This window comes from Varanus komodoensis, unplaced genomic scaffold (genome assembly GCF_004798865.1).
Source record: "Varanus komodoensis strain SLA01 unplaced genomic scaffold, ASM479886v1 scaffold8, whole genome shotgun sequence".
In the NCBI taxonomy this organism is placed as follows: Eukaryota; Metazoa; Chordata; class Lepidosauria; order Squamata; family Varanidae; genus Varanus; species Varanus komodoensis.
In genome coordinates, this window is record NW_025336481.1 from 31,343,869 (window position 1) to 31,367,756 (window position 23,888).

At 41.5% G+C, this 23,888-nt stretch overlaps 2 protein-coding genes across 3 annotated transcripts in view; both read left to right on the top strand.

The window, feature by feature from the left end:
• CAPS2 (calcyphosine 2) overlaps positions 1–5,300 on the top strand; it is a 29,920-nt gene extending 24,620 nt beyond the window's left edge. The window contains exons 17-19 of the mRNA XM_044455752.1: positions 143–262; positions 3,455–3,551; positions 4,813–5,300. Of these exons, the coding sequence (XP_044311687.1) occupies positions 143–262; positions 3,455–3,551; positions 4,813–4,988 (393 nt within the window). The 3' untranslated portion in view covers positions 4,989–5,300. The remainder of the gene's footprint in view (positions 1–142; positions 263–3,454; positions 3,552–4,812) is intronic.
• Positions 5,301–23,763: 18,463 nt separating this feature from the next.
• KCNC2 (potassium voltage-gated channel subfamily C member 2) overlaps positions 23,764–23,888 on the top strand; it is a 94,764-nt gene continuing 94,639 nt past the window's right edge. The window contains exon 1 of one of the 2 annotated variants that reach the window (XM_044455405.1): positions 23,764–23,881. In XM_044455405.1, coding sequence (XP_044311340.1) covers positions 23,764–23,881 — 118 coding nt within the window. The remainder of the gene's footprint in view (positions 23,882–23,888) is intronic. The other variant, XM_044455404.1, reaches the window with a different exon arrangement.

Below are 23,888 nucleotides of genomic sequence, written 5' to 3' on the forward strand. Positions count from 1 at the left end.
ATGTTTCTACTGCATAATGTTTAAATGAAATATCTTCATCTTCAGGCAATAATTTGGCCTTTGCTACAGCTCCAGTATGTTCATCCTATGTTTTCAGTGTGTTCAGTATCAACTTATATGACATAAAACTCTTACATTACAGGATTTTGAATCTTTGTGGTTAAAACTGGAGGAAAACTATGATACCAGAATTGATTATATGGAGTTTACTCGTGCCATTCTTGGAGAAATGAATGAATATAGGAAAGGATTTGTCAGAAAAGTAAGTTTATTTAGTCAAGCTCCAGATAACTAACAGTCTATAGATGACTAATCCACTTAGGACACAGTCTTATGCTTGCTTAGACATAAAGTCCTGCAACTCCAGCATGAAGAGGGTATAAGGTTGTACCCTATTTTTTTTTTTAAATTAGAATGTTTAATTCTAAAAACTGTCTAAGATTGATAATATAGGTATAAAATACAAGTATAATACACTTGTCACCTAAATTTCATATCAGTATTTATCACCTTAAAGTGATATGACTTTTCTTATTGATTTTCTTGGAAAAATTCAAGAGTAAATATCTTGAAAATTGTAGTCGGCAATGGCAGCAAAAGTTCTTCATAAACTGATAATACATTTTTAGCTGATGGTTTTCATTTTTCAATTTTTGTAAATTTTACTAATTTGTTCAATATCAAGTGCCAGCACTTGATATTGAACAAATTAGTAAAATTCTCAGCACCATTGAAAGAATTACTGCTTGTTTTGTGAGAAATCCAAATATTGCTTGATAATGCTCTTATTATTTTTAAACCTTATTTTACCTTAAAGGTAGCCCAAATAATTTTAAAGCATAATTTAGCTGATGAATTTATATACCACCCTTTATTGTATTCATACCACCTTGGCTTGCAATCACTTTACTTATAGAAAGAGTAGACTGAATATATCACTTTCTGAAACACAAATTGCCTGCCACTTATTTCCTGGTTTCCAGACTTGTGGGCCTGGCAGCTGTTTGCTGATCTACTATGGTGACATGAATGTTCACAAGCATTCAAACTGCTGAGGTGGACAGGTTAGCTGTCAGACTGTTGACAGACATTGCAGTTTTTGTTAAGGAAGTGAAAAATCCTCTGAGGTGGGGGTCAGGGAAGCCTTCAGAAAGCTGGGATATTGCTGGTAGAAAAGGTTGACAGCTAAGAATACTGAAAAGATTGTGGGTGGTAGGAGAGAAAGAATTCATATGCTTAATCTCACCAGTGGTCCATTTAGGCCATAATCCTGTATCTACTTACCAGGAAGTTAGTCCCACGAACTTAGTGGGTCTGTGTAGCCATACAGGATTTTATGGATGTCTGTATTCAGCAGTAGACAGCCAGACAACCAGGCATATTGAAATTAACTTTTTTCTTTTGAATCTTAAAATCTGGTGATCTACGTTAATTATATGATAGCACTTTTCTGATTCTCTGGCGCTATCCACTGATGAACTTCTTTTCACTTAATAGAGAACATGACTGGGAAAGTTCCTGCAGTTACCCTTCTTGTGACCCAGACTACATCCCTCTTCTAGTAATCTGCCCTCAGTCTGGGTACTGGATTTAGCACCACATTCAGACCAACCAACCAGTAAAAGAGAAAGAAATCAATTTAAAAGGAAAGGCAATAGGATTAGGATTTAAAGGGGAAGGGTGAAAGTACAAAGTACAATTAAAGTGTGGTGATAAATTACCAAAGCAAAATGTAAACCCTGTTCCCAATAATATGCAGACTCTTCAGCACATCACATTGACAAAAAGTAACAAAACAAACCCTACTCAGACCCTAACTAGGCAATGGGTCTCCCAAGAGTAAAGATCCAACAAAGTAGGTCACGCAAGAGCTGATGCCTTGATTTTATCCTACCACTCATCCTGGTAGTAGCATGTCATTCAGCAGCCAATCCAACAGTGGACTGCCATTTTCCAAGGCATATCAAGCCTGGGGTTTATCCTAGATCTAGGCAATCAAACTGTAAAAGCTTAACTCAATAAAGCCTAGCCAATTATCTTGGGGATAGAATTCACCTCCTCCCCTGATTAGCCCCAAATCATGCAACCTCCAAGCTTTCCCTGCCAAGACCCTAATCAAGAGAAGACAGTAGAAAAACTAGCCAATTTAGTTAACCCTTGAATGCCTATCCTTGGACCTTCTTCACAATGACTTTGTGTTTTTCTTTTTAAAGTGCAACTGTTCTTATAACCTAATGCAGGGAGAAGGGTAGTTGACCTTTGCATATCTGAAATAACCAGCCTGATCTTTAAGTGTAAGCCTGTCATCCCCAAATTAGCAGGGTTGATATTCAGGGTTCTTTTGCATACTAAAATAAGTGTATATTTCTTGGTATATAGTTCCAGTGTCATTGAACCTTCTTGTTCTAAGCATTTCATTTGTGAAAAAAACAACTCCCGTTTGAGCAGCATCAAACCAATATAGCTCCTGGAGTGGGAATGGAAGGAAGTAGGGAGAGACACAGAGAGAAAGAGAAATTCGCTTTCTGGGTCATCTAAATAAAATTGTCAGTGAGTGAGAAAACAAGTGAGTCAGTGAGAAAATATTTTACTGTTTATGCAGTGGGCAAAAATGTGATAATGAATTGGCAGTATTGACCAAAAACCTAAGCAGACTTTTGAGTATAAAATACCCATGTTTTGATTTAAATGTCAGTAAAACAAATCATGATGTTCTGAGGCCAGCTAAAAAAAGCTTACTTCATTAGAAGTCAGCACAGTTAAGCACATCAACTACGTAGTTAATTATTCAAGTTCTCCTTGTCTTTCTCTGGATCCTAAGTAGGTGCTCATCTGCAGCCAATATAAATATTTATATAAAACCTAAATTTCTGGGTTTTGTGGTTTATGTATATGTATGCATTTCTTTTTTTTGCAGTTCAGTCGTGTGGCTGATAGACAGAGTCTAAATAGGGTTGTTAAGGATTGCAGTGCCAACCTTGGAAATTTGCTCCAAGGTCAGAGCTGGTACTCAGAATTCACAGTTCCTTCCCTGTACCCTTTCAGCTGGGTAAGCGTCCGAGTTGCAAAAGAGACCTTGGAAATGGGCTCCTGAGGGCAGGAAGCAAGCACCATCAGGATATATGAATAATCCTTGCACTTCTTCCTCCCCACTCCAAGGCTGAACACTTAGATGGTTAAAATTGGCCCTCAAAGTGTTTTGCATGGCAGGAGAAGCGTGTAAGTGACCTCTGTCTCCATTATTTTCCTGCAATGCATAAAATATCCATAATCCTCTCAATTCAAAGGATTACAGGCAGCCTTACTACATTTGTCTCCTAATGTCATATTTATTACTGTTAGTAAAAATAGCAGAGAGATATATATGGCCAGGTGTGTGTATGCCTGTGTAATTACTCTTCATTTATTCTTCACACATTCTTTTTTTTTTTTTTTGGTTATTGTCTCTGTTCAGGCTTACATGAAACTGGATTACAACAAAACTGGCAGTGTGCCTATGGTAGATATCAAAAAATGTTATTGTGCTAGAAAACATCCTCAAGTCATAGCAGGTAACTAATGTACAGGAAAATAATTGTTTACTTTTGTTGTTACAAAGCGTTGATATCTGTATCACTGCTTCTGCAATATCTAGCTCACAGTGAATTACCCTGACTTCCAAGTACAATGAACATGGGGAAGGATGCGGCCATTCACGTCATGTTTTGGCAGAAATGGGAAAAAGAACATAAATAAACTCTCCTAACCTGGTTAGAATAAGGGGTTGATCCCTCTTTTGCTTGAAGACTTCCCATATGCCACATGATTGGAGGAGTCAGGTTGTTCTTTTTGTTTGATTGCAGTATGGTTTGCTAGAAGAAAATGATTAAAGGTCATTTGAAACAGATACAGAACTTTCTATAGTTCTTTGATTCTGGAATAAGCTTAAGTGAGTCCTTCTCAGCGTAAGAAAAATGGAGTATTATCCATTAACCTGAAAACTACCAATTATTGCAATGCCTGTATGCTAATCTGACATACGCATAAACGTTATAAAGATCAGAAGTGTACAAAGAAGAACAGTGCTGAACAGTGCTGATGTAACATCTGAAGGTGAGGGTGACAAAGCTCTTTGTTTTGTATTGGTTGCTTTCTGACTAGTTGACATAAACTTGGGGAGGATAGGAAAGAAGGGTAGTTGCAACTTCTTGTCAACTAGCCACATTTTCTTTGAATTGTTTACCTCATGCTTGGATACTAGGGCTACCAAAGGATGGGAAAAAATAACCAACCTGTTTCTGTGCCATAAACAATGGCTATATCTATTTTAAGTGAGCTTGACAATATTCTCTTAAATATAATAATCTAACCAATCCTTCTTTGTAATTTTGGGAACAAATGCAGAGGAATTATGTTTTTTCTTGAGTTAAAGTGTAATGTGACAGTTTAGACAGAAAAATGCCCTGCAACTCCCAACATGTCTCATCCAGCAAACAGTTGCTTCCTGCTGGGATTTCTATTGAAATTCTAGAATAGTAGAGTTGGAAGGGGTCAATAAGGGAATCCTGAAACTTATACTTAAAAGATTTGCCTTGGTTAATGTCTTCCTCCTTTGTATGTAAGAATTAACTGGAAGTCTTAACTAGATTACCTTTCTTGAGATTTCACTTGAGCTTCTTGCTTTAATTTGCCTCCTACAATTTTCATTTAAGAAATGACTTTGTTAAATTCCAAGTGTCCTTTATAGTGATGCACATAGATTTTGTTGTCTCTGTTTTGCTACATTCTTGGCATGTTTCCTAATGTCTTAAACAGTGAATAACATTTTAACAGGTAATGCAACAGAGGATGAAATTAAATCTTCATTTCTAGAAACACTGGAGGATGCCTGCATCAATCCCAAAGAAGTTTCATTCTGTGAATTTGAAGATTATTATGAAGGATTGAGTACTGGAATTATGGATGATGAAGATTTTGTTAATACATTAAGGAATCCATGGGGAATATAGAAGCAAATAATATAATGTCCTGATGTAAAGAACTGAGAAACAGAATTTAGAATTTGAAACTTTTAAAATGAAATTTTAATCAATTGGCATAAATAGTCTTAAGATACTGAAGTAAATATTTAAAATGCTGTTTGCTTACTTCATGTGTGCATGTGCATTTCTGTGTGTTCTTAATATGAGAGATATGTTTAATGAAGGACCGTGTCCCTACCCCTCAAACTTCTAGAAAGAGTAAATCCTAAATAATGACATAATATAGTTTCATAGTATGTTAATTCAATGAATTGTGGTGGTGAATAAAAGTAAATGTATAAGAGGCTATAATCCTAACCCTAAAGCTGCATGCTTTAAAAATGGCTATGTTTAGGAAATTGATATAAATTTGGATATAAACTTCATATAAACAAACCAAGGGTGCAGTCCTTGGGATGCCCATAAGGCCCTTGACTCAGAAATGTGTTGGCATCCAGTGCAGAGCAGCATGAGGGATAAAGGCAATTTTGCTGATATGGTCCTCCTGCTCTGCCTTTTTGGACATCTAGCAATGGTGCTTTGGAGGGGGAGATGAAGAGACTCAATGGCTTCAGGATCTTCTTCCCTCACCACCTTTTCTCTGCCTCCTTTGCCTCCTCTCTGAGGTCACTTTCTTGATCTCAAAGAGCAGTGCTACAAGCTGGAGGAATGAGTTCTGATTCCCAGTTTTGAAGTTGGAGCACTGCTTGGAACATGGGCATCCAAACTATCCTGGGACCCTCAGACAATGTCCAGGGGCCACAGGATAGTTCCCTTGATAATCTGCAAAGCTTACAGTGCCCATGTTCGGACAGGTTCATTTAAGGTATATGAGCCTATCTATCTACCCTACAAAATTATATCTGTACATCTTTAAGTGATTATTCTAGGTGCTTCTATGTTTTTGCTTAGTACAAACTAGTAATAGGATAGAAAGATGTTTGTAGGTGTTCTCTAGATTGTTTTGAAACTGCCAGTGCTGTATGACTACAGATTAATATGAAATGTAAGCCCCTGAATCCAGAAATTTGCAGGAGCTTATACAAAGCAGGAGGAGAGTAAGGACAATTTGAGAAGGACCTCACAATCATAGCTAGAGTGGGGAATCTGCACGCTAAGATTCATATGTATTTAAAGATAATTCACTTTTCCTATTTTTATTTATTAAATAATGTAACAACTGCTTGTTTTAATCATCTGGATACCATCAAGAATTTTTACAGCATATTAAATTTAAATACAGCATATTAAAAATTATAATTTTTTAAAAAACTGAGAAGTCTGTATTTTAAAAGAAAAATGCACATAGAATTTCTTTCTACCTCTAGAATTCATCCTATATCTTAATCTTCTTGAGTATGCAGTTGCCTTTATTTCATTGCTGTGATCCATCATTACATTGGTTAATTTTTAAAAGAATTCCTTAATTCATCTTGAAAAAGCAATTTGATCTTTCATTAACCCTACTCTACACATTTTCATGTTTATATTGAGTATTTTGCTTTTAAAACTATTAATATGGATTTGTATTAATTTTGAAGATGCCCTCTTTTATGGAGTAATACACTACAGACTTTTCATAACCAAACTTCATTTTAATTATGTACTATTAAACTGTGGATGTTTCCTATCTATGTATGTGTTTGCTTTTTAATTCTTTTGGGGCATAATGCTATAGCAATGATTATAACCCCCCAAACTTAATGCAGGGCCTTCTCCCTTATCCAGATCAAGGATAAGTGGAGTGTAAACCTGCTATTGAAGAGGACAGTGGATCTTCTGTCATTAGTTCCAGTCAGATAAAGAGGACAAACCAGCTGGGAAGAACCAGGTTCCAAACTATTACCCTGGGACAAAGTGTGGGTAATTTGCCCTTGGAAGAGAGGATGGGTATTCAATTCAGAATCAACTTCCTGCCAGTATTTCACACTCCCTTAATAGCTAGTATCCTACTTGTTTTTTTTCCTGTTATTACTGGCTTTGCAATGCACTTCAATTGTCTATCTTCATTTGCTTACATTAACTTAATAGGACTTTTAGGGAGGTAGGGGAGAATTATAATCTCTGGTAGGAGATTGTGAGTTATTAAAATAAAAGTTACAGTACTTTTCTTGGTTTTATAGGAGGGGTAGGTAAAAGGTAATGGTTTCCCAATGACATTAAGTCCAGTCGTGTCCAGCTCTGGAGGGCAGTGCTCATCTCTGTTTCTTAGCTGAGGGGGCCAGTGTTTCTCCTCAGACAGTTTCCGTGGTCATGTGGCCAGCATGATTAAACACCAAGGCACACAAATAGCTGTAGTACCCATTTATCTACTTGCATTTACATGCATTTGAACTTATAGGAGGGGTTCTTAAAACTAAATTGGGGTCTCTATTTAAATTTTTCCACCCAACTCCTTCTTTAAATTCACCCACCTTTCCATGTGAGGACTAAAACAAGGCAAAGCAGCTGTTGATGCTAATGTGTGCTTGGAGGAAAAGAAAGAGCACAAAATTGACTATACACTACATATTCAAAGTAGCATGTAATTCAGCCCTTCAGTGCAATTTTAAGTTGGCTTTTCTTGTGACTCTCATGTGTGAGGTCCTGGTATGGAGAAGGAGGAAGCCTATTGGAATGACCCAGAACTTCAGTTGTTGAGCAAATACTGACCTGAGAGTGACCTCCTAGTATTCTAAGGATAAGAGTATTTAAAGTGTCTGGTGATGTCAAGCCATTGTTCCATTTCATTGTTTTCAAAGTAATGTTTTGCCATTTTTTATTTAAATTACTTTTTGGATGTCAGTATGTTTATGAGGAGGTCAAAGCAAGGTTACGTCAACCAAAGTACTCAATTATACTTTGCTTTTCATGGGCTTAACAGAATTATTGTTACATAGCTTCAGAGTGACTGTAGAGGAATAAGCATATAATGTAGTTGAGTTTTAAATTGAAAATTAATGATTTTTGTAGCAGATCTCTCTGCTTTGAAAACTGGATTTCCACCAGTTTCAGGATCTGTCATTCCTGGACATATTCTTTTATATCTGTTGTGACCTAGATTGTCCTTGACTTCTAATAAAATTGTACGTGTGAATTTCTGTTCTTGATTGGGGAAAAGGTCCCCATTCTTCAATATATTTAAGATTTCAGAAAAGACAACCTTGCTTGAACATACATATTCTAATACCTAATGTAAATTTTGTTGGAAATTTCATCTAATTGCTAAGGTTTTGAGAGCATGGTAGAGAAGAAGCAGATGATAGAGGGAAATAAAAAAGCTGGTTGCTATGGGAAAGGGAGCTGTTCAGGATGTAAAAGTCATCTACCTGACTAATCCAGTTACCTTCCATCTTCTGAGCATTTTATCAGTGTGGAACACAAGCTTCCTGCAATCCAGTATGAGAAAACTTAGGAAATGTCTTACATCCATCGTACTGACGAAGTGAATGCCCAATAAAACAGCAATTGCACTGCCTTTGGTGGTGCCATGGAAATGAATGGATGTTTTATGGGGTTAGTTTAACATCAGGATACATAGGTTCAGAAAATAGCAAACTATGTGATTGTTCAAGGCTCTGGAACTAGCTCAGATGAGACAGAAAATGAAAGCTGCAAAGAGAAACCGTAAGTTTGCTGCCTTGGGTGGAGGTGTCCAAGTGTATGGTCCAGGGCTCAGGTCTAATACAGTGGTACCTTGGCTCACGAACTTAATCTGTTCGAGGACTCTGGTCGTGACCCAAATTGGTCATGAGTCAAGTTAAATTTCCTCATAAGGTTCAATGTAAATAAGAATCCGTTCTGTAACTATTTTTTAAATCAGAAAAATGTAAAGCAAAGTGACAAAGAAAAACAAAGATCACAGTCATTTCCCCCACTACCCTGAGCAGGAGAGCGGCCATCTCCCTGCCCCACCAGCACAACTGCGATTGCCCCCATCTTCCCTGCATGCGCCCGTCATCCTGGTGCGCTGCAGGGGTGGGGGGTGGGGAGGAGACTGGCGCAATCACAGGTGCACTGGGGGGAGAGAGGGGCGCGATAGTGCTGGGGGTGGGGAGATGGCCAAGACTGTGGTTAAGCTTCTGCAGCAAGATGGGCGCAATCACGGGGGCTGATGCAGGAAAGACAGGCGCAATCTCGGCCATATCCTCCCCGCCCTGGGCATGAATGTGGTCATCTCCCCACTTGGGGTGGACAGGAGAGATGGCCATGATCACCATCACCTCCCAATGCAGAGTTTACGACCTGAGTCAAAATTTTTATGGAATTTTTGATGGCGACCCAATTTGGTTATGAACGGAGGCGTTCATCAGCCGAGGTACCACTGTATAGGCCTACAGTTCTATTAAAAATAATATGAGTTTGAAAAAGCCTTCCTGGAGTAGCTTTTTCTGCACTTATCATCATTACTGCCCATTACATTCATGCCAGGATACCTCGTTTTTTGTAACCCTAATGCTACCCTGGTGCGCACCGCTAACCCTAATAGAGGGCGAAAGTTCCATTGAAAATAATGTGATCTTGCAAAAGCCTTCCTTGAGCAACTTTTTCTGCACTGCTCAACATTTCTGCCCATTCTAAACACACTCCAACCATCAAAAGCAGACCAGGACACCTCGTTTTTCTAACCCTAACCCTACCCTGGTGCACACCCCTATCCCTAGTATAGGGGTAAAGTTCAATTGAAAAGAGGGCAATTTTGAAAAAGCCTTCCTTGAGTAACTTTTTCTGCACCGCTCATCGTTTCTGCCCATTCTGAACACATTCCAACTGTCCAAATTATGCCAGGACACCTCATTTTTGTAACCCCAAACCGACCTTGGTGCACACCCCTAACCCTAATAAAGGGCGAAAATTCAATTGAAAAGAGGGCAATTTTGAAAAAGCCTTCCCTGAGTAGCTTTTTCTGCACGGCTCATCATTTCTGCCCATTCTAAACACATTCCAACTGTCAAAATCATGCCAGGACACCTCATTTTTGTAACCCTAACCCTACCCTGGTGCACACCCCTATCCCTAATATAGGGGTAAAGCTCAATTGAAAAGAGGGTGATTTTGAATAAGTCCTCCTTGAGTAGCTTTTTTGCACAGCTCATCATTTCTGCCCATTCTAAGCACATTCCAACCATCAAAATCATACCAGGACAGCTTGTTTTTGTAACCCTAACTCAGTGATGGTGAACCTTTTAGAGACCGAGTGCCCAAACTGCAAACCATAATCCACTTATTGATCATAAAGTGCCAACACTGCAATAAAACCTGAAAACTGAGGTTTTAGTTTAGAAAAAACAACTCACAGCCAGTCCAAGCAAATATGTATATACGCACGCACACACACCCTCGGCAGTGCACTGACTGGCCATGCAAAAGCTTGGATGAGTTGTGGCTCATAAGTCGCAGCTCATGATATCATCGCCTGGTGCCATTACTCCTTTCCACGCATGCACATGCCCCTATGTGTGCTGTTATCTGATGCTCAGCTTCTGGGGCGATGCTGGGGCAACTTGGCTCAAGTGCCGACAGAGGGGACTCTGCATGCCTGGTGTGGCAAGCGTGCCATAGGTTGCCCACCACTGATCTATGTAGCTCTGTAAAGTCTCAGAACCTGCTCTGTAGAGGCAGAGAACTTGAGCTGCCAACCAATTATCCATGGTCCCTGCATATGCTCACTGTATCCCAATGCATGGCAGGAATTTTAGGTTTCTGGTCTCAAAGTAGTGTTAGGGTTCAGCAAATTCAGTCCCTGTAACTGTGCAGGGGCCTAAAATGCCTTCAGAGGACCCAGAAAATGTGAGCTGCCTACAGTATGTCCCAGGTGGCTTAATTTGCTGGCTGTATCAAAATGCATGGTGTGTATGTTTACTGTCATGGTTTCCCTCAAGACTTGAGGGTTCTGAAGATTGCTTATTAGGCTGCTGCTTAAGCCTCAGGTTAGGGTTCAGGGACTTTCAGTCAGAAAATACAAGCTGCCCACAAAACCCCGAGTGAGCTGCCATTGCTAGCAGTATCAAATGCAGGTGGAGTAGATGAGGTTGTTTGGGTGATAGTTAAACGTTTTGTTATTGTCAAGTTGTGTAAAATATCAGTCTGTGTGTATTATCCAAACATCTTGACACTAGCTTGGATGAAAGAGAAAATGAGGGCAGTGAAGAGAAACTGCAAGATGATTATTAGGGGATAAGCTAAATGCTATTGTGTGTATTCTGAACACTAGAACGTTTTTGCCAATTTTTCTAAGAATATAAATTGTTACAAATCATTTGGGTGTGTTTGAATAAGAATTGGTGTGGGAACCAGGTGCTCTGGGCAGTACCTCAGTCAACTTTGAAAGTGTTGTTACTAGCTGATAGGCCTGTCCAAGCCCAACTGCCTCATATGAGAACGTCCAAGATGCCTATGAGGAGAGCTGTGCACTGGCAGGGAAGAAAGGGAGAGTGGAGACAGCCAATTAGAGTACTGCTGCCAGCAATTCAGTGGTTGTAGGAGCAGAGTCTGACAGTGGAAAATGGAGACTGGAGCATCTGCTGTTGCTGCAGCCACTCTTGCCACCAAACTCAATGGCAGAAACATGAAAACCGTGAGAAGATATTGTAACTGGATTCACACCTAATGAAATCCATTGGTGAGGTGTGGAAACATTACAACAAGCCATTGATTCTCTGTGGGGTTTCAGGGAAATGAAATGTCCTATACTTCACCATGGGTAATGAATTTCCACATAAATGACAAGCCATGCCTGCACTGTTTCCCCATCTTCTGAGACTGAGCTGTTAAGTGCAAGTGGAGCCAGAATACCACTGTGCTCACTAAACCTGATGCAGCCTAGTGAAGAATACCGCGTTTAATGAATTCAAAGCCACTGGAAGGTGCAAGAGAACTAACAGAGTTGAAATCTCTCTGTACATTCACTGGTGTAAGTTGTCCATTAGGATGAGCAAAATCAGAGATAAACTCATATTGGAATGGATCTGTTTGAGCATGACTTAAAAGTGGACAAGCACTGCCAATATTTCTTACCCAATAGCACTCTGTATGTAGCAACATAATGAAGTGGGGTATCTTAAATGACTTTCCAAACAGTTTCCCTTACCCCACCATTGAGTTTAATTTTGCTCTTTTAAAAATAATTCTAAACATCCAAGGCACAGTCTACTATGAATTGTTCTTGAGTAAATCTCATGAAATAGCTGAGTGCTACATAGGCACTTCAACAGAGGCCATTGATTTCAGTTGGGCTTTGTGCTGCAGAATTTTCCAGTGCTTTTAGTAGATAAATCACAAGATGACCTGCTGCCTAATCTGGCATTGAAGAATAGTTCACTCAAATTTTTCCTTTCTTTCAAAAATGGACTTGGCATAGGTTTGATTAGGAGCAAGATTTGGTGAGTTGAAAAACAATTTTTTTTTGCTGGACTAGTTCTTCCTTTCAGTTGTAACTTTAACTTCATATAGAGCTATGCCATCTAATTTCACAATCACAATTTTAAACAAGTAAAACAAATGTACCATCAATATTACACTTTGCAGGTTGGCAGTAAAAATAGCCATTGGACAATAAAATAAGAACAAAACTGTGGCCCTCAAACTATTAAACTATACAACCCAAGAGACCTGTAAGGTGAAAAGTCATGTTTTAAAACCCATCTTAACATATATATGTATCAAGTTTTACATGGAAGTAAGGAACCTTCTTTAAGGGCACAAATGTCCCTACACAGGAAATGCCTCCCTTCAGTTGGATGAATCAATTGCAAATCCTTCCCCTTGTGCAGCTGCACCCAAAGAGAAGACTAAGATTGAGGTGGCTTTCCAGTTGACTAATCCCATGTCATTTACAACTGGGAAAGCTATAAAACCAGTCCTTTGAATTCCAGCTGGAAATGTACCAAAAGCGAAAACAAATCCACCAACATGCTCCTGGAGTGATGCTCTAATTAATCTGCAAAGCATGGCATTCACTGATAGCTTTAGATTTTGCAGTCTCTTGGGATGATATCCAGTCTCAAAGAACACAAGCATGGAAGGTTACGGCATAACCTACAACAGAGACAAAATGTAACACTTATTTTTCATGTTATAAATTAAAGGTACTCCAAATAAGATTAAAGAAAGCATTAACGGGTTAGCAAACCTGATGGGTTCCGTACTAAACCCATTTGCCTGGTTAATCAATGTTTATAAATGAAATCTGGACTTTAAAGGTTTAGAATTTCTACTGGGACCAACTATTTGCCTTTTTTAATTAGCCCATTAAATAAGAAATATGTAAATGTATCCATATCTGAATAACAGTTTTGTAATCTATGTAACTACAGCATCGGTCTAATCTGCTAGAATGCCTGATCCTGATATTTGCTATGGCTTGGTGTCACCTCTCTGTTGGTATATTTATAGTGTAGTCACTTATCTTTGTAGACTGAAATGGAAAAATAGGCCAAAGACAGTGGAAGTGCAAGATGCAACGAGCACCTGAGCTTCCTTGGTTGGTCTCAGAGCCTTCCAATTCCCTGCTCTGCCACTTCCATAATGCTGCCTTCCCCTGCTTATTGTTGATTTTCTCAATCTTCATTTCTTGCTATTCTAGCTAATCAAGGATGAAGTATATTCTGTGGCTCCTGCATCTCTGCAATGGTTTCAGAGCCTTAATTATATTCTTTGACCTTTACTCAAAATTCCTGAAAAGCTGCCAGCAATGCCAATTAAATCTATAATGCACAGAACATGTGTCAGAGGGCCAGCACATCTGAAGCTTCCCTGCAACATAATTCTTAATCTTTGAAGGGAATGGTACTGAAAACACACTGACCTGGTTGCATATGCAACCAGCCCTTGGGGGTTTATGCCACAGTTGACTAGATAAAAGAGAATTGTCCCTGTTACTATGGAAATGTGCAAATAGCTGTCAGATAGCCACCTCACCACTCAGATTAATGCAACAAACAAACTTAGAATCGGCCCAGTCCTGGAGAGTTCCCTCCAGAGGTCAGCAAGGTCAGGCACTATCTGAGCACCTTTGTTTTGATTATTGTACTGTGACACCTGTATACAATTAATCAAAATGCAAGGAATCTCCCTGAACTTAATCAGTTGCCAGAACAAATGATCTTTCCCTTTATTTTGACCAAACCTGGATCCAGATTTTGAGCCACTGAGCTTTTTCTTCTTTTGTTTTGAACATTGTAACTGGTTTATAATGTGAACAGGAGTTCATTCTTTCTACTTGGGCATATCTCACACTGATATGTTTCAGTTCTGAGAAAATCCGGGAGTCCATTTGGCTTTAATATTGTTCCTTGAGACATTTCCCTAGCATGATCCTTTGTTCCACTCTGATGCTTCCAGGGCTAGAATTTCTCCTTGTACTTTATGATTGAACCACTTTATTGCTGCATTTTCCCAGATCCATTTCTTACCTTGTACATCCAAAGGTCCTAGTAAAGTGCCCAGTGAGTCCTAAACTTCCATGCATGCAGGAATGAAGTTTGATATGTAAGTCTGGGTGATCACCCTATAATAGGGGTGGCCAAACTGAGACTCAGGAGCTCCATGCAGCTCTTTGACTTTGTTTGCACTTTGCAGAGGGCTCAGAGACTCCCCACCCATTCTCTCCCTCTAATTGGGATCCCGGCAATGGCACGGGGGTTGACTGCAGCAAGCTCTCCTGAGGCCACTGGCTTGATCTTGCTCAGGAAGAAGGTGTGTTGGGCTGGCAGCCTCACAAGAGCTCACCCCAGCATGCCCCGTGCCACTCCTGCTGACTTTCAAAAGCCAACTTTGAACGAGGTATCTTGATCCCCTTCCTGAATATGGAGGGAATGAAGACCAGTTGCAGCTCCAAAGGGAATTTGTGTTGTTTTTCTGACAGCTGCTGAAGATGGCTATCCTGATTGTCTCTTCTGCAGCTCCTTCGAAGGTCCCAGATGTGACATGACCTCCAAGTTAAAATTCTAGCAACAAATTATCAGCATTTCTCACTAAACTATAATTGCCAGGATCCTGTCTGTGGCAACAGTAACACCCCCCCCCCCCCGCACTATTTGGATTAATATGACATCTGCTTTGAGTAGCTCTTGTTTCTAAATGCCCATTTCTTTGGGAAGAGCATCCCATAGTAGGGTTCCGGGTATCTAGGGCTTATCATGTACTTTAAAAAAAAAATACTACACTCTTCCACGGAGCAAGTCTGGCCATCCCTACTCTATAACCTCCTGGGAGGGTTGTCAGATTCAGGTTCAAGGCAAGTTGTCATGAAGTTGCTTTAGACTATAACTCCTGGCATTCCTCACCATTGGCTATGCTGGCTGGGGCTGATAGGTGTTGATAATACCTATAATTATTCAAATAATTTGATGGTCCCAAGATGGAGAAGACAGTATTAACCAAGTCATTTTTCACTTTTGCAATGACTATGCACAATTATACTTTTGTGTGTGAGCTAATTTCCTGTTTAAAAGTAACTACTCCCCACTTGTTAGAGCATGGTGCATAAATCCAGTGTGTGCCACATCTTTAACCATATTCTTGTTAAAGGACCCCCTTAGACTCTCCTTGATGATTACAGGTATATACTCACCAGTTGTGTGTCTGTGAGAATAAGGATATGTGACATACAGTGATCCTACACAATGGAATGGAAATTTACTAATTAGCACAGCTGTACTTAACCATTCAGCCTCTCCATATAAAGAAGCTAAACATCCCAGTTACATGGTATGGCAGAAAGCCACAGAAGTGCCTCTTAATGACTTCAGTGGAGAAGATTGCTTGAAAATAAGCAGAGAAAGCTCAGCATTGGTCCTTGGTAGAACATTGTTCTGTTTCCATGGCAGTAGATGGCTCTATTCAAACACAGGCTGTTTTCAATATTATTATAATAAATAATAACAATAATAATACAGAAAGAAACAAAATATATGAAAGTAGGTAGCTGGCACTTGATCTCCAAACCCGCAGATCAGTCCTACTGATTTATCCTACTGAACATTTTGTATGTAAATGGAGGAAAAAAGTCTTCCGGCTTCCGGTACTTATTGGTGCGCTGTTGAAAATGGCATGCCTTGTAGCTGATTCACACATAATTTTCTTAATGAAGAAATATGTCAATTAGGGTGTTCCTCTGACTAATTTGGAATCCAGAGGAAAGGAGAAAGTTACCTCCACCAAATATCTCTGCTGGAGTCAACAGCTGGAGAGGATTGTGAGACTTGCTGATCCCTTGTGCTGCTCCATGCATCTAGAAAGGAGAGGAACAGTGGCTACTATATGCTGGGGCATATGTGGTGGTAGAAGTGACACCTGTCTTTCCAAGGCATCAAGATCTCACTCACAGTGTCAGTAGTGTCTCCTGCTTGCTGCCAAGAGGATCAGGGATACGCTTCCTGAATTCAAATGCCTGCTCATTTGGCTTTCTGTGTTTTCTGTGGCTCTGCCCTCTTCAAAACTCATAGAAACAGAAATGGAAAGAAGCTTCTAAAAGGCTCTTAGCAGCTTTGGGTAGATTTTTTTCTGAACCAGCTTTCTGCTTTCCTCTTTGCCTTGCTCTGACAAGACTCATCCTTAACCCGTATCTTCCAATCCTGTTTTCTGGTTCCCTGCCTGCTTGGCTTTCATGATACTGTGGCTCTTAATCCAGTGACCATCCCGCATCCTGGGTTCCCCCCACAGATGGCATGCTGGCATATGGTCCTTCTCCAGGGGCATGGACAAAGCAAGCAATATGCCACTCTTGCAGCTTTCAGACTAAGTCACTTCCTGCTTTCCAATTCCAAGGCAAGAGGATGGAGTCATACATTCACACCCTCCTTTTAGAATGACTTATACACATCTGCATGTGCACCTAATTGCTTTAATTTGTCCTGTTTAATGTATTAATGGACATTAAATAATGGGCTTAAGTTACAGGCAGCCAGATTCTGGTTGAACATCAGGAGAAACTTTCTGACTTTTAGAGAAGTATGGCAATGGGACCAATCACCTAGGGAGGTTGTGGGTTCTCCCACACTGGAGGCATTCAGGAAGTAGTAGGATAGCCATCTTCAGGGATACTTTAACTTGGAGTCCTGCATTGAGCAGGGGTTGGACCAGATGCCCTTATAGACTCCTTCCAACTCTATGATTCTATGAATCTGTGGTAAACAACTGTTTCACTGTAAAGTTTTTGTGATTGGTTGATTATCTGAAGTGATTGAGGGCACAGTACTTGGCATGTTCAGGCAGAAAAGGTCCCATGACTCCCAGCATTCCCCAGCCAGCTACACTGTTCCGAGCCATTACTGAGAGCAGCTTGCCGTGGTTTTGTACATGGGTCAGAATAGCCCTCTCACCCCTCAGCTTAGCTCAGTGCAAAGTTCTCCTCAAGCACAGTGCAATCTGTAACAGTAAAATAGACTGCTTTATCTTTTTTTTTTGGTTAGTGTTAGTGCATGTTCTAAAGTGGTAAATATCAGGGAAAAAGTTAAATAAGGAAATAAAAAACAGCTATAGAGACTATCACTGTTAACCCTTTACTCATAAGTACCCCCCCAATATCCCCCCACACATTTTCTCTTATTTCAAAAACTGGGTTCCGAATGTGATGGTCTTATGGAAACACTGATTGTATTGCTCAGGGAAAACAAACTAAATTTAAGTTCTGATGGTAGTAAATAAATGCCAAATTACAGGTAATTACTTGGCATGTATGAACAGAATATGAGTGGTAGGGGGTGCTTCCAGACTATGGTCTCCTACTGCTTCATATTAGAAGGCACTGACTGAGTCCAGAGCACATGATAACTCGGACTCAAGGGTTATGCTTGGGTTAAGTGTAGGTTGCCACTGAAGCATGGATAGTTGTGTTGTCTGAACCCAAATACCCTAGCAAACCATGGTTAACCACAAAACCCACAATTCACAACCTAGCAATAAACCATGGGTTCTTTTCACAGGTTGACTATGGTTAACAAATATGGCTTGTTAGTGTGATTTGGGGTCAGACCACATAACAGCCCCCATTTCAGCATCTACACAAGGTTCAGTAACAACCCACACACAACCACTGAGTTGTCTAAATCCAGTGTAGCTTCTTTTTTAAGTGATTTCTTGCAGTAAAAGTCTGAAAAAGCAGTGGAGACAAATGGGAACATTCTAAGTTGAAGAGAAGAGGATGTTACTGGATCCCCATCAAATCTGTGAAGGGGACAAGGCAATGGCGCCATAAAACCTGCATCTGGAATCACCATGAAAACTTACAGAAAGTTTTGTATCACCTTCTGGTTACGCACAGCATTTGGCTGTCTTCATACAGAAAACTGGTGTATTTTCTGCTGACCTCTTGTACAGCCTCCCAAATTTGGCCAGTGGCTTCCCATGAGCAGGCCAGTGTATAAGAGCAACAGTGGGATGTGCCCAGTGTGCATTTTGGTCCTGGCTTATTCTCTGGACTTTTCTTTTTTGTCCAGTGATCCTACTTGCTCTTCAGTCCTCACCCTACTTTCTCACTCACTGAAGGCTACTGCACAGGACTGGCCTTCCCATGAAGCAAGGTGAGGTATCCGCTTCATCTGGTGAAGTGCGGGTTGGATGTTTTGTGCCACTTTCCACCACCACCTCTCAGCTAAAAGGCCCTGGCCTCCTGCCGTGGTGTTTGTTTCTGTGAGACCATGGCCAGTTGGGCTTTCTGCAACAGCTGCCTGCTCCTCCTTTCCCTTCTCCTTCCCTTTGCCATTGCTGGATCTTCCCTATGGAGAACTGGGCATCTGGAAGAAGCAATTCACCATAGAGGGAGTTACACTTGCCCTCGCTTGGACACTCTGCATCTATTCCCTTCTCTAGGCTTTCCATGAAGGTGACAAGCGAAGCTATATTTCTTTTCATCATGCTTTTAATTTTAGTAAGTAATGATCATGTATGCTTGCCTAAATATAAAATTTACAGATCTGTGCAAGAGAGTACTTTACAGTAAGACTTAATTTCAGGCAAGTATGCTTAGGTTTAGAAGCTTTCCATTTGTATGAAAAAATATGCTGTTGTTACCTGAAACTATAGAATTGTTACTCTTTGGGCTCCTCAATTCTCCTGAGAATTTGTAATGTGTGGTAGAAGAATAATGTCTTCACCTTCTAGTTGTATTTTTTTTTTTTGTTTCTTTTTGCTGTGGTGCATTTAATAGGTAGTGTGTGGTACCACAAGCAATGCATATATTCACCATTACTATGTAGTAACAGTAATTTTGCATGTAGCTAACATGTTTGTATTCTAACACATCTTCCTCTTTAAGTGTTAGCATGTCAGTTATCAGCATTCCCCACTGGCTTGAGTTAGCTAATACTGGACATTGCTTTCATTGACTATGTCCTTCTATCAATGCCAGCCAGGCATACAAAATATTGTCACTCTTTTAAGGAAAGCATAACACTTAATATGCAAATTTCAGAACAGTTTAATGCTTTTATTTCATCAAAAGGGTAACAAATTCTACACATTCAATACAGGTAATTTTATATTGTGGAAATGCAGAAAAACACAGATGGGTGGAGAACAATATGTACATACACAAGGAAAAAAAGCAAATTCTAACTTGAATATAAACTGATTAAAAAGATATAATAGAACTCCTTGAAAAATTATTTTCAATATATTAATGATATAACACTCTCAGTAACAATAGGATCTAACTATCTGGTCCTCAAATACTGTTACAATAATTTCAAAACTGTAGATATATGTGTACTAAAGAAATTTTGTCTACCTATTTCCTCTTCCAACAAATCGCAATGTCATATGAAAACATTTTCTTCACTCTGTGTGCTCTCCTTCCCTGTTTGTTCACAGTTACTATTGCCACTGGCTTTGCACCATGTCAAAAGTCTTGTTTCATTAAGTAACTGGGGATTTGAGGAAGCTTGTAGGAAGCTTTCCTTTGTCTTCCAGGAGAAAAACCTCTTCAGTGCTGTTCAAATGCTTTTGTTACCCATTCCCTCAAACTCCCCTACACAAGGATGCATTTTTTTTTCTTCTAAAAAAAGAAATCTATGCCTGCCTGGATTTTGGGGGGAAAAGTCTGACAACTCCCAGGCATTCCCTGGTCAGGAGAAAAAACCTCATACTGCTCCTTTGGCCAGGGAACACATGAAGCTTTTTTTCTTTCTAAACATGCGTGGGATGTGGCCTTATTTGAGATTCTTCTTTCCTAAAAGCTTCCACAAATCTTTTCTAAACCACTTGCCATAGTCAATTCATGTGAAATTTATTTTACATTTGCTAAGATGAGAGTGTCTGCATCTATATGTGCACATTATATTAATTTATATGCATCTCTATCACAAAATTGTCGGGGTAGCTCACAGAATATATGCACGTGGGTGTCTGTGTAATGATAGATATAATTTTCTAGCTCATTTTGCAGAAGCAAATTTGAGGAAACATGTTTATAGCTATTTCTAATTGCTCTTACCCCACTAAACTTTCCTCTCTTGTCTACATTAATTCCACAGTATGAAGATTTCTCTGCAAGCAGGAGGAGATATATTGAGATGATGTGTGGGTACATAGGCATGTGTACATGCACATATATGTATAATGAATTTGTGCTTTATAATTGGTCAGTGTTGATTACTCGAAGGTTGCAGCATCGGCTTTGTGAAAGCAACAGCAGCAACAACTTCTAGGATTTGACCTTTTACGTAGGATACCTGACTTTCTATGTATCTGCTTCTGTTTTACTGGAGAAGAAGCAAATCTCTCAAATATATATATATATATATTTACTGTTTGTGGGTGGAGCCTCTCATGATCTTTTTGCTTTGTAATGCTTTGTTTTGCTCACTCATGAGAAATATTTCATCTTATCATGAAGATACTTCCCCACCCAGGTGCTTTCCAGTGTTTTGGATGATGCTTTCTGTTGGGGCTGGGACTGATGGGGTTTGTATTCTGTAGCTTCTTGGGGGACCAGGTTGCATAAGGATTTCCTTGCTTCCAATAATGAAAAAAATCCACAACAGTGGGAAAACCCACATAATGTATGCCAAAGATAGTTTACCAGGAAATGTGACTCTGGTGTGTAATTATGACATTTCTATAGGAGAGATGTTTAGAATCCCACATATACCAGCACAGGATGTTTCTAATGTAAACGCACTGAAAGGAAACTCTCTTTCTCTCTTTGTAAGCAATATGTACTAACCTGCAATGCAGATATAACCTTAAACCTTGTTGCGTGCAGGCAATCACTAGATCTCAGGGTTAATGAATGCCTATCTCTGAACATAGCCTATCTAGAACTATATTTGCATCTTACCATTGACGAAGTACACAGCTTTTAAAAACCTGCCTATACCCTTGGGGAGACACTGTTTTTATAAGTTCAATAATATACACAAGATAAAGTGGATTTAAATATTTTATTGGTAGGTCACACCAGAGGGACTTCAAACTTCCAGCCATCCATGTTATTAATAAAATATCTTTGGATTCTGAATGAAAAATCTCATTTGGTCTCCTTCAGCCTCCTGGACATTGGAAGAAAACATTACTGTAGGTAACCTGGGATTGGTTCTCCCCTTCTGTGCAATAGCTGATGTCAACATATCCAGGTGCCTTTCTTGCTGTCAAGGAAAATGTTGGAGATGGGGTGTATTGGTGTAGTTATGCTTGCATCTGTACTGAACATACCACAGAACATAGTCCTTTTTCCTGGACCTTGGTCTCTATTACCTAGAGGAAAACTGAGGTACCTGCTATGTCATTCAGTTCTTGATGTTTTTCTAGGGTAGTACCTCTTCAGATGCTGGGCAGCATTCAGCGCTGGAAGTCTTCCTCCAGATGTTCACGTTGAGCTCCTGGTGGATGTGGTGAAGCTGTGAATGCACCTTCTATGGAGAGGGGATCTAACAGTGACAGGGGCAGTAAAACTGTAGGATAAAGCAAGCAGGATTTTTTTCCTGTGTGCAATGGGAAGTAGATCTAGAAGCAGAGGTAGCCAGAAAAGAAGAAAATGTGTAGCCATATGTTCTTTCCCCAACTCCAGTGTTTGCGATTGCACTTCCTACACCATGACTGGTTGTGTCAATGCGTCCAGCTCCTCTGTGTCATTCTCACCTGTAGCTAAGTGCCACTTTCACCGCTTCTCTCGGATAAACAACTCTTCTGAAACCGGATGTTCTCGTTTCCCTGAAGTGAAATCAGCGCGGAAAGGAGAGCGGCGAGTGAAGGTGTTTTCCGAAGGGCTGGGCTTGGCTGGAAAGTGGTGCTGAAGGGACAGCTCTGCCTTCGCGTCTCCTGGAAGCCACGGCAAGCTCAGCGAAGAGCCGCGTTTCTTTTCACCTTGGAACCAGGAGCGGGGAGGGGGGCACGGGGAGAGCCGCCCTGGATTCAGCAGCACCGAGCCCCCTCGGCGCTCGGAGCCCATCCCGCGGACACCCTCTCCTCCCCCATGTTTTTGTGATGGTTTTCCTCCGCCGCGATGCTAAAGCGCCCCATCTATCTCACACGATGACAGAAGAGAGGTTTCCTAGCAGCAGGTGGGGGCTGCTTTTACCGCTTTCGGAGCCGGCAGTCAAGGGCGACCGAATGGCCACCTGAAGATGGAAGGAAAAAAGCTCGCCGGGAGTTCCGCGTTTGACCCGGTTGCCCGCCGAGTCCGGAGGCGAAGGCAGCGAGAGAGAGCGCCTTGGCAGCGTGCGGACGAGCCTCCTCTTCCTCTCGTGTCATCACTAAGGTATTGAGGATGGATGTGGTGGTGGGGAGCGGGGAACCATGGCAGCGCCTCTCTGACTCCCATCGGCTCATCTATCCATCTAGGAGCCTACAGGTAAAACCTGGCGAGGATGGGGAAGGTAGAAATCCGCTGCCAAGGTTGCACGGGCGCAGGTCTCGCAGGGTGTGCCCGCCGCTCGGTGCTGGGGAGGGGGCGCGGGCAGATTGTGTCATTAGGCAAGCTCCCATGGCTCCGGGCGGGCTGTCGCGCTGGAAGATGGACACACGGCACGGCTTTGAACCCTCTTGGTGTTGTTCAGAGAACTTGTCCGAAAGCATTCGTGGGGGGGGGCGGGGGGGAGAAGGAGGGATGAGGAGGGTTGACGAAGGTGACTGCCGAGGGCCATCCAAGAGAAGCGGCGTTATCTCGCTTTCAGCCGTGACTGAATCGGAGCGGGGTGGGCGTTGAGAGGACGAATCCAGATCATCACTGGCGTGGTGGTGGGGAATGGGAGGACATGGAAGATGAGGAAACGGAAACCATCTGATAACAGGGGAGGCAAAGGAGGCTTTGAAGGCGCCTGGGGAAAGCACATCGCTCCCAATTTTGCGCGAGAAGTATCTGGAAGGCGCGCAAGGCGCTCTGTGCCAAGCGCGTCTGCGGCGCAACTTTCGCGTTGCCGCTCGCTGTGCGCCTCCTTAGACGGGCAGCCGAAGGGCTCCAATTCAGGGCTTAGCCGGAAGGAATGGGATAAGGCGTGGATTTTCGTTCGAAGATAGGTGCATTTTTGTTCGAGGGAAAGAGGCGGGAAACGGTCTTCCTGAAGATCGGGATCACGAGTGCGCGCAGGTGGGGCAGCGCCCCGGGTCGGGGTCGGCAGCAGGGAGCAGTGGCCTCGGAGCAGGGCGCCGGGGGCCGCCGCGAGGATGTGCAGGGCGCCGCGGCCGGTTGGCAGCCCGCCCCGTCGCCTCCCCGCCACCTCCGCCCCACCCGGCTTCCCTGGCGCTCCACGCTTTCCGTCCAGCGGGCGGCCTAAAAATAACCCTCGCGCCCACTGCCGTGTCTCCCCTCCTCCTTCTCGTCCGCAGTCATGTCTGAGCCACCGCGATGGGGAAGCTCGAGGATAACGAGAGGGTGATCCTCAACGTCGGGGGCACCAGGCACGAGACCTACCGCAGCACCCTCAAGACGCTGCCCGGCACCCGCCTGGCTCTGCTCGCCTGCCAGCCCCA